General features: G+C 27.0%; 1 protein-coding gene across 2 annotated transcripts in view; it reads right to left on the bottom strand.

Annotated features, from left to right (window-relative positions):
* LOC117168044 overlaps window positions 1-11714 on the bottom strand; it is a 95585-nt gene that overhangs the window by 19232 nt on the left and 64639 nt on the right. Inside the window, exon 3 of one of the 2 annotated variants that reach the window (XM_033353385.1) lies at window positions 3194-3387. In XM_033353385.1, coding sequence (XP_033209276.1) covers window positions 3194-3387 — 194 coding nt within the window. Of the gene's footprint in view, window positions 1-3193; window positions 3388-6769; window positions 8614-11714 lie in introns of those variants that run through there. The other variant, XM_033353384.1, reaches the window with a different exon arrangement.

The raw sequence follows: 11714 nt of genomic DNA, 5'->3' as shown, positions 1-11714 counted from the left end.
TTTAATTTTTAAGGAATTCATATTAGGATTTTTAAAAGACTCGAAAAAACTTTCAAGAAATTAAACTAATTTCAAAGAATTTTTCAAGATTTTATTGACTTGAAGGGATTTAAAAAAAATGCTTATCGGAAAGTTAGAAAGTATTTTGCAGAACTTATAAGGGTTTAGAAGATTTCGAAAGATTTAAAGACATTATTAAGGCATTTTGACTGATTTAATAACATTTTCGAGGATTTCTATGATTTCAAGAGATTTTAAAAGGTCTTATAGTATTTGAATAAATTTCCCAGGACTTCAGAAACTTTTATAATATTTGAAGGCGTATCAATGAATATCAGAAGGTTTAAGGGGTTTTAATTGGTGTTCAGAAATTAAAGCATCGGTCAATATCCGACTCAAAATGAGCCCAGCTTTTTTCTAATACAAATTAAGAGTTTGAATTTTAGAATTTTGTTTTTTCAGTTACCCTTATACATAATAGACAACACGACATTAACGACATTTGCATTAAATAAACAAAACCATTGACTTAAAGTCAAAAATGTTTGCATATTTTTATTAGAATATAAAAGTCCCATTTCCCTTGATTTTCTTCTTCATAATTTTACAAAATTCTCATTGTTTATAAATTAAAAGAATGATTAAAAATAGTTTTCAGTTGATACTGAAAGAAGAATTTTGTATTTTATACAATAAATTGACATTGAAGGGCTCAAGACTCAAGTAGAGTAGAGATACAAATTTCCAATTTCGACTGAATTAGAAAAGTGAGAATAATTTCTATTCGCAAAATAAAAATATCATTCAGATATCATTGGTACAAAAAGCCTCGGAGCATATTGTCGAATCTTTAGGCAGAAACAGACTTCAATTCGTTTTGCCTACAAAATAGAAAAATAATTTTAATTGAAAAATTATTATAATTTTATTTGAGACAAATGCTAGCTGTTAACAATTCGATGCATTTATTCTTGGGTTATTATGAAGATGTCAAAATAATGAAAGCAATATTAGCTGTATTAATAACTTTGTAAATTCTACTTACGTGAATAGATTTTCTCTCGAGCCCTTGAATTTTGATTAATAATGAAAGGAACTACAAAAAATTTCGAAAAAATTGCACTACCGTCGCAAATGATGTAAACTCTTGTTTTTTCAGTTGAGTTAAAATAAAATTTTGTGACTTATAAGCCAAATGTTAATTTTATCAGAAGACGTTGTAAAAGTGTTAAATTTTTCTGTTTTTTAACATTGTAAATAGTCACTCTGGAAATAATTAAAATTTTTAAAATAATATTTGATTTTATCCTTGGGTCGAAATTCGTGCCAAAAAATTCGTATACTTTTAATTCAAATATGGACTGTACTCAATACATTAATTAGAAAAATTCAAAATACTGATCTTTTTATGACTAGTACTAAATTTAATTATAATATGACATTTATTGCTTTTTAATGAATTTTTAAGTAATTAACAAGTTTTTGAATTTTATTACATTCTTTTTTGTAGCCAGTTGGATCTGAGGGTAGAATCAAGGAAACACATTTTTTTAATATTTTGATAAGTTAACAACATACCATGAAAAAATGAGACCAATACTTATACAAATTATTATTATTTTTAAACTTATCGACGTATTTGAAAAATATAAAAAATTTACGATTTTTTGAACATTTGTTTGTGAAGTTTATATTATTTTTGAATTTATCTCGTAAGCGACGCAATAAAATAAGAAAAGGGTGAGAAACATTTTTTGTATCATTTTTATAGATAATGTATATTTTTTAAATCAAAATCTACCTGAGTTCTAGTTTATATACTTTGCGAATGAGCCTGCAATTCATTTATTTTATATTTATATTTGGTTAGGTTACCAAAAAAAGTGAATATACATCTTTTTTTATATTAAGAAGGTCAATATTTATAAATTTTCTCCAAATTGTGAGAATTTATTATGAAATGTATGCAATAATTTCATGATCTCATGAAAACTCGTCAAGGAATACGAATTCACCATTAATTTTGTATTTCAACCCCAAAAACTACCCCATACAAGTGAAATAAGGATTTTGAGACATATTGCTCTTTTTATGAATTTTTTATGATTTTATGAATGATAAGGTCTATTCAGGTTACTTTTCATTGTTTATGTAATTTGAATTAGCTTAAACAATTTATTATTTTATATTATTTAAAATTGACTGGTATTTTTTTAATGATTTGGTCGAATTTATGCATATTAAGAGTAATTTTTTCATTTTAGTTGTGTTAAATTTATTGTTTTAACAATTTATTATAGTTTAGATGAAAGTTTTGACGCGAAAACGCTATATTAACGTTTTTTAAAATGCTTTTCCAATAAGTTCTATTCTTTTCTCCTAATTCGTAAATTTTTTACCTTACAGCTACTTGGTGAAACAATTTTTATTTATTTAAAAAAATTAACATCTTATAATGTCACAAGTCAATGGTATTTCCTTAATGCTATAGTATAATTAATAAATTTGAACACATATTTCTGAAAATATTTTAATCAATTTCTTAATTTATAAGAACAATTAAAAAACTGAATATGTTCAGAATTAGATATTACAGAAAAATCTATAAATTAGGTGTTCGCAATTATTAATTAGGCCACACAACTTATAATTTACTACTAATTTACGATGTTATAGAATAATCATTTATTCAAGGAAATAAGAATTGTTTCAAAAATTAGATGTTGGTTCTAAAAATATGAGAATTAGAATCAAGTAATGGCACTCATTGAAAAAAAACAGCAAAGAGAATAAAAAAATTACTTTTAATATGAATCAATCAGGCGAAAGCATTAGGAAATACTATTCATTCGTGATATTATAGGATAAAAAATTGTAATAAACTTGAATTTAACCTCGAGCATCGTCTCGAACCTCATCTCGAATCTCGTTTTGAGTCTCGTAAAAATAATGCAACGAACGGATGCGCTCAATGGGCTTAAAAAAATAATTATCGATTTATTCTGCCTAAAGATTTTTCATGAGATAATGAAAGTATTGTCTATACCTATAAAAAATGAGACAGGTGTCGCAACACATTTTTTTGTCTGCCCTAATGTGTCTGGTTACCTTTCATCTTAAATGATTGGGGAAATTATTTTATTAAACGAAAATGACCATGATTGAATTTTTTTTAAACAACTAAAAAGTTAACCTGCATATCTCTCCGCTTGCGTCTTAGCTCTGCTAAATCTTCTTCAAAGGCGGCAGCAGCGCGATCTTTGAAGCGTCGATGAGTCGAAAGAAATTCGTCGTCAGAACCTTCTTCGGGAATCGCTCGACTACGTCCATCGAAAAGATAATCCGAGTCATCATATTCATTGTAATTTCCCGCTATACCTCGAGATCCTGAAACGTTAGTGGACAAGCAAGCAGTTAGTATTAAAAAAATTATTACTAATTATCCTCAGACGTCGTATCTTCCAATTTATCATTTCTTCTCGGCCAATGAAATGTATAAAATAAATAGTGTAAAAATAAAATTCTGTTAAAATAATAAATAAAGTGATACGTTCATCAAATTTCTCAGACTCATTTGAGAGACTAAAAATAATATCAATAGTGGGCATAATTTTGAAAAATAGTAGAAAAATAGTGTCATGATATTTTTCAAATAAACTTATATGCATGCAATTTTTAAAATTGACTTCTTTGCGAATATAAATTAAAAGTTTCAGATGAATAACTTTTTGTAATCGTTTATTTAAATTTGTGTGCCAAATATTGTTTCTCAGCAAAAATAGTTCTGTTTTTATCACTTTAAAAATTTAAATAATTTTACTCATAATGTAATTTCAAATCAAAATTATTATTTTTAATAAAAAAATGTTTAAACTTAGAAAAAACATTTATTTGAACCATTTTTTGCAATTGGATTGTTTGAAAGTCGTTTCTCAAACGGAAGAGTTGTAGTGTTAAAATGATCATTTTTTGTCAGTTTTAAACATTTTTAAATCAAACTAATATTTTTTCTTCCATAAGCAATAACTGATAACATAATTTTAATTCTTGAATTCATAGAAAACTTTTTTTTCTTCAAAAAGTTGATGTTTTCTATGACAGTTACCTTAACAAAGAAAATTATGCCAAACGCGTATGCGCATATAAAAAAATTTACAAAATAATAAATAATATGCAGAATTTTTTTTTAAAATATATTGATAATTTTGCATTCTGTTGAGGTATTCTGAAATTCTAAAATATTTTATTGCCTAATTTCGAAACTTCATTGATTGATTGACTGTTGAAATAAGAGAATAAATCAATGATATAAATATATAAACATATAAATTAATAAATGGAACAATCATTTTATTAAAATTATTTTATTTTTATTTTTGAGGATCATTTCTAACAAAAATGGTTAAATATGTGCAACAAATGTATTTTTGATAAAGCAAAATTTTGTAAATTGTTCGCACTTGAATTTAGGAATTTATAAATTTGAGAATGAGAACTTGACAAGGACCTCAAATTCAATTACTTTTGTACTATATGATGAAAAATTTACTCAAAATTATAGAGGTCTGTGGCCATTATTTTAAATATTTTAGGGAGGCGAAATTTAAAAAATAATGTTCTGTGTTTTAAAGCGTAAACTCCAAATGGTCCTTATACAGTTATCATTCTCATAATTTTAAAATAAAAATTTTTGATGAAAGCATCAATAATTTTTATGTATATCTAATGTGTGTCGATAAATAGTATCCTTTATTACTTGAAATCGTTAAAAAAACAGCAGTTAAAAAAATTAAGTCACAAACAAACAAAAAAACTAATTTTCAATAAGGTAATTACATTTTCAAGAAAATAGATGGATTTTCAACTATACTGATTAATAAAAAAAATTACTCTCCAAGAAAATATATACATAAAAGATGGTTTTTTAACCCGGAAGAATAATTTTCTAAAACTGAAATAATTAAATTTTCTACCAAGGACGTGAACCTTATAAAAATATGAACTTTTAACAAATTAGTTCAACTTAAAACTAAATAGTTTAATTTTCAATTTAAAAATATGAATTTTTAAACAAATAGTTGAATTTTTTACCAAAAACATATATTTCCGGAAAAAATATTAATGTTTCAGAAAAAAATACGAACTTTCAACAAATTTGTTGAATTGTAAAACCTAAAGGTTGAATTATATAAAAACGGTTGAATTTTCAACCCACAAGTATGAGTTCTTCACGAATAATTAATTTTATAATAAAAAGTGAAATTTTAATAAAAAGAGTTTAACTTTTAACCAAATAATTGTATAACTGAAAATATGAAGTTTTAATAAAAAAGTTTATTTTCAATCGAATAGTTTAATTTTATACCAAATTATTGTATTCTCAGGAAAACCAGATTAATTTTCGAAATAAAAAAAGATGAATTTTTAATAAAACGTATGATTTTTTTCAACATTGTTATTTGAACAAAATAATTCTGAGCCAAAAAATAAAATTACTAAAAAAATATGTATATTTACAATAAAAGAGATGAATTTTCAATAAAAATTATAAATCTTAAACAAAAATATAATTTTTTAACAAGAGAGTGCAACCCAGAAGATGATTTTTTCAACCGGAAGATTCATCTTATAAAAATTGAATAGTTAAATTTTCAACCAACGAGGTGAATTAAAAAGAAAATGAAATTATTATAAAACTGATTTAACTTTCAATAATATTGGTCCCTATTTCACTGATTACAATAAAATTAATTAATTTCCTTCAAAGTAGATAAAAAGATTAAATTGTAAAATGTTTGATGAATTCTTACATACTTTCAATTATTTAAAAATAAATTATCGTCCAATTTTAAAGTCAAAAAATTTCAATTTTATTTTCCTTTTCATTTTAACTTCATTGTTTTCCAAACGCGAAAATGTTCTTTTTGAATTCTTAATTAATTGTGAAGGATTAAAAATTTTAACTATTTCAAAATTCATTACAAATATTATTAAATCTGGAAAATACCTATTTATTTTTTTAATATTCATACTTATGCTTTCCTAATTTTTAACTCTTTGAATTTGATAGTTTGCACTCTTGAATTGTAATTAAATTAAATTGCTGACTTATAAACTCTTTCAATTTAGTATAATTAGTTTTCTAACAATCTTTAATTAAAAATATATCAGCAATTAAGGCTGGCATTAAAATTAAGACTGTCATACTTTGAGTCATGAATTTTTTCGGTTTTTAAGAACCGAATTGCAAATTATTCTATTTCGGACCAATAAATGTTACAAATTAAAATTGTACAATCTTAGAATATTTTCCTTGGAAAAGTTGAAATGAAAAATAATTGGATTACCAATATTTCAAATTAACTTTGTTTTTACTTTCGCCAATGAACAAAAAAGTTTAAAATTATTTTTTAATTTAAAGTAAACAAATAATGACACTGGGCTGGATTTTTTGAAAATAGTGGCATTGCCTACAAAAAGTATCAAATAGCGTCAACAGTAGCCTGAATCTGAGCCCTTTAAATTTTTATCCCACAAATCCTTTAAAATTGTACAAAAAATATATTAAAACCCCTTTTTTACAATTTCCTAAAGCAGGCTAGAAATTGCAATTTAGGCACATGCATGGAAAATAAAATATACTATACCATAAAACAACAAAAGTGCAGGAAAAATATCAAAGGAATATAATACAACAGGGAAACAAAAATCACGATAAGGCAGAGGAATTCCTTAATTAAATGTTTATTTTTATAAGAAAAGGAGCATACACTTGGATAAAAATTTTATTTATTATTTCATACAAATTGGTGGAAACGTCAAGCTTTTCTTTTATTTCAATCTTTCATGTACATTTCGATCGATTTATAAAAACACCTGACACTTGGCAAGTTCGGACATTTCACAATATTATTATCTTTTTATTTTATTTTCTTTGTTATTTTTATCATTTTTATTTATTCGGTGATAGTATGGTGGATAAGGAATTTGAGCAGGGATTAAGTAAGAGACATTTTCCTGGGTCCAAATGTCAGAACTGCTGCTCAATAAATATAGTCAGAAATTAAATTTTTTATATTAGTTCGAGCTGACGATGATGAAATATAATATTAAAAAATAAGATTGAACGGAAAGTTAAAAATTCAGGAACAAAAATTGGCAGGCCCAGCAGTTCTTTCAAAAATCCTAATCAACCTCTCTAGAATAACTTCGCCTCAATTTAAAATACAATAAACTTCCGGTTTTATTATTACTAATTCCAAGGAAAATTTTATAAATTAGAATTACGGTCTAGAATTTTATGTTTCGTTTTTAATACAAAAACGTTTTTAATTTTTGTGTCAATTTAAAATACTTGCCAGTAATGCAATACGAGTTGGTACTGCCTTAGACGGTCGGGAATTTAATTAATCTCAAACCTATTATACTATACATTTTTAATTAACTTATAACTTCTCTAAAGACATCAAGCGTTCTGGCCGCGAATACAAAATATAAACTATCTATAATGGATTTTAGGGAAATTGAATTCTAACCCGTCTAAGGCAAGGGTCACTCGAAAGCCTAAATTAGCTTTCGTATTATTTAAAAATTTATTGACCCAAGAATTAAAAACAAATTTTTTGAATAAAAAAAGACAAAAAAATTCTGGATCCTATTACCAGTTAAAAAAATCTTCTTTTCAATTCAGGTCTTGGATCAAAGAACCAACTACAACTTTCTGGCGCTAGTGGAGATACCCCTGATCACTTGAATTTAAGCGACGTTCAGGGTCCCCTTTAGGCGCCAGAAAGTTACAACCGTTCTTTGATCCGGGCCCTCAATTATGATATTTGGATAAACTAAAACCCAATATATTTCAAAAAACCAGCAAAGATGTCATTTATCTGCATTATTAACGCCCTAACTAGAAACTAACATGTTTCTCGGACCGTTCTGATCGCTCAGAGCGCATGGATGTTTTGGACAAACTGGAGGCCAATAAGCTATCATCAGTCATAGCGTTCTCATTAACTAAGGCCCTCAGAGCAGCAACTCTTCGGTCCCTCTGAGCTGATCTCTCTGCCGATTCCTCCATTTCGGTTTCAAGATCATTGAGTCTAGCTTTGGTCCTCTTGGCTCTGTTAGCAGCTGCAATAGAAATATCCTCTAGATTGTCTGAAGAATCCAATAATTTGGACCACCTAGTAGGCCTCTCCTCGGGAATATCTGGTTCTTCAGCCAAAAATCTGGGGCGTCTTCTAAAGGCAGATTCAGCATCCTCCATTGCACTCTTGGCTGACCTGGCACTATCGAGTAAGAGCTTTTCTGACCTGGATTTGACAGCAGAAGATTCAGAGTGGATTCCTTGTGATGATGAGTCAAGATTGAAAGATGCTACTCGGGATTTCAAATTTCGAGTCGTGGATGCCACTTCATTGGCGAAATCTTCACTAAGCGGAAGACGATGGCTTCTAGAAGTTCGTTGACCTCGGATGTCGAAGACGGTTTCGTCGGCATCGTCAAAGAAAGAATCGGCGTTGATGGATGCCAAGGGACGAGATCGAGGTTCGAATTCTGGTTCGATATCACGACCGTAGGCCGACTGCCGACTGCCTGCAAGGTCGCGGGTCCCTGCAACCCAGCAAAAGTCGAACTTGAAATGTAGCAATCAGGTTTCAGCGATATTTCCAGTCGAAGCAGTCCTTCTCGTTTTACCCTCTTTTCCTTTAGACACCCTCGGACTACAGTTATTTCTGTTATCAAAATATGAGTCTGTTGTCCTACTTTTAAGGTATTTTTAAAGTAGTTTTTTTATGTATTGTTCTTCGAGAGAGTTAAGATTGATTTGATTTGAAGGAATCATTGAAAACAAGGTTTGATCCAAACAAAAAAGGATTGGATTACTGTTTAAGCTTCAACAGTTTCTTGTTGGTTCAACAAAACCTTGATTCTTTTAATAAACCTTTTATTGAGCAAACAAAAATTTTGTTGATTCAACTAAATTTTTGATAGGTCAAGAAAGGGTTTTTCGAAATAACCACCAAATTTTGTAAGTGATGACAGGGTGGCCACTGGATGGTGAATTTGTTTGATTCTTGATTGTATGAGTGAAACTAAAGGGCGGAAAACTGAAAGGGGTAAGCGCCACTTTTTTCGAAAATGAGTTTTTAACATTTTTAAATAGGCTCAGCATAGGCCCTCATTACCGCGTTGCAGGAATTGTAAAATTGTGTGTATTTTTTTTATTGATTTTTGAAATCACGTTCTTTGGTTCTTGATATAATAAAATGCGAACATATTTTTGTCGCCGCGTAAAATTTCGAAAAAGGCCTTTACCTCCTTTGGGGTTTCCGCTCTTCAACTTATCCAATCACTGTTAATGTCATTTGTCATCATATAAAATAATATAGAAGTGAAATATTTCGTTTTGAAATTCTTTAAGATGGCTACGAATCTGTTGAGAAATTTAAGAGTCTGAAACCCTTCTACTTTTAAATTGTCAAATATTGAAGGCTACTTGCAAAATCGTTTAAGTTTGAATGCTGGAATTTGAAAACATGAATTTTTAAGCTTACACATTTTTAATTTATCAATTCAAAAAGTTTTTAATTATGTTCATAACGTTAATCGAATTTGAGTGTTTATATAGTTGAGAAGTTTTATGTTTGAAGCCTTCAATATTAAAGAAATTAAATTTTCAAGATTAGGAAATTGAACCCTATAATATTTTGCAGATTTTGTTTGAAAAGCTTTTTGTGCATAATTTTAAATTTCAAGTGTTTAATATTAAATGGTTGGAAAAAATCGCTGAAAACAGAAGAAGTTTAGATTGAATGTGCATAATTAGAAACAAAAATCGTCTAATATTTCTATTATTATTATTATTTTAGAATGATCAGAATCCCAGGGATGCAAATTAAAATGTTTGAAATTGTACAATTTTTTAATAGGGACGTTAGAATGAACAAGTAAGAATTTTTACTTTTTTATAATTTTTTACAGATAATCTTTAATGGAAAAATTAAAAAGATTAATATATTTTTAATCAATTATTAATTGTTTAAATAATTATTTTCTACATCTTGTCTCAAATTGTCGGTTTTATTAAAATGAAATTAACTAATCAGGCAATATAAAAAATGGATAGGATCGACTCAATATGCTTCTAATTGTTTAAACGATTGTTTATTATTTCAATGTAACTTTTAACTAAAATAAGGTAAAGAAATGTAGCTTTTTGCCCAATTTTCAACAAACTCAAATTGAAAGAAACAATTTTAAATAGAAAGCGTTCAAATTATAACAATTTTTAGATTGGAAAATTCACCATATTTGTTGTTTTGAAATCAGAACAAATATACTATGATTTAAACCACGGGAATTAGACAATGTCTAGTTAAAGCTTCAAATCTTAGAATTTTGAATTAAAAAATTACAAACTGTTTTTATAACAGAAAGTCTTAATAATTAAAATTTAAATTGTTAATAATTGAATAATATTAAAATAAAAAAAGGTTGTTCAACTATTAAGTAACGGGTATTAAGTCGGGAAGGGGGGGGGGGGGGGGGGGGGGGGGGGGGGGGGGGGGGGGGGGTGACAAGTATGTTTCAATTAAAAATTTCGTTATTTTCTAAAGTTGATATTATTTTCCTCTTATTTGTCCTATTAATTAATGATTGTCGTGAGTTTGTTTATTATTCACTGTAGCCTCTAAATAAAATTATTATTTTTAATTTCAATGTTTTGTAATGTATCAAGGCATGGTGCGAGGGGTAAGATGCGTGTTACTCAACGTTAAAAATAAAAACTGTCTTTAAATTTTTTATTTTAAATACGCTCAGAATTAAGAATTGTTCTGCATTACGTTTTTTTAATTTTGAAATTATTTTCTGAATACTTCAATTTATAAATTGTTTAATTTAAACAATGTGAATTTCAGGGAACGTTTTCTGATTCTTGAATAGCGTAGTCTTAAAAAAAGTCAACCATTTGCAAGAATTTTGAATTATTTTTATCAAAACATTTTTTGTTTCTTCATTATAAAACTTTGTTCTATTCTTTAAGTTTTTTTCGTAAAATTTCGGCGTATTAATAAATCTGGTTCGAAGACCTAGTACCTTAGGAGAGGAATTTAATTTAATTATTAATCTTACTTATTAATTTCAATTATCATTTGTATTTTAATATCAATTTTTTAATTTTTTAAATAGTACAAAATCAAATCTTTCAAAATTAAACAATCTCCAAATATTTCGTGTTTTAAATGTCTCAATTTTTAATGTTTTTAATTTGGTAATTGTATAATTTAAAATGATGAATTCTTTACATTCAAAATCGAATGGACTCAGATTAAAATTGCGGCAGTTCAAGAATTTCAAATGAAGGCTTCAAGTTGTAGAATTTTTAATTCAAATAATAAAATTTATTTTTTCTAATTGAATAAATTGAAATCGTTCAGAATCAAATTATTTTAGAATTGACATTTAAAATTGAACAATTAAAAATTTGTGTTGTTCAATGTTATAAAATTTCTTAAATTCCCTGTTGAATTTTGATTGCCTTTAATTAAAATTTTTATTTAAATTGTCCATTTTACAATATTTTTTTTTAAGATTATCTCATTTTAAAAGCTTCGTTTGTGTACTATATTAGATTTTTAAACCCGACAAAATAGACAAAATTAATCATTGATTCATTTGAAATAAATTCGGTTTGAAATTCTGCAATTCGA

Source organism: Belonocnema kinseyi, chromosome 2 (assembly GCF_010883055.1).
Source record: "Belonocnema kinseyi isolate 2016_QV_RU_SX_M_011 chromosome 2, B_treatae_v1, whole genome shotgun sequence".
NCBI lineage: Eukaryota > Metazoa > Arthropoda > Insecta > Hymenoptera > Cynipidae > Belonocnema > Belonocnema kinseyi.
Note: the sequence above shows the minus strand (reverse complement) of the source record. Positions and strands in the feature narration are given on the sequence as shown.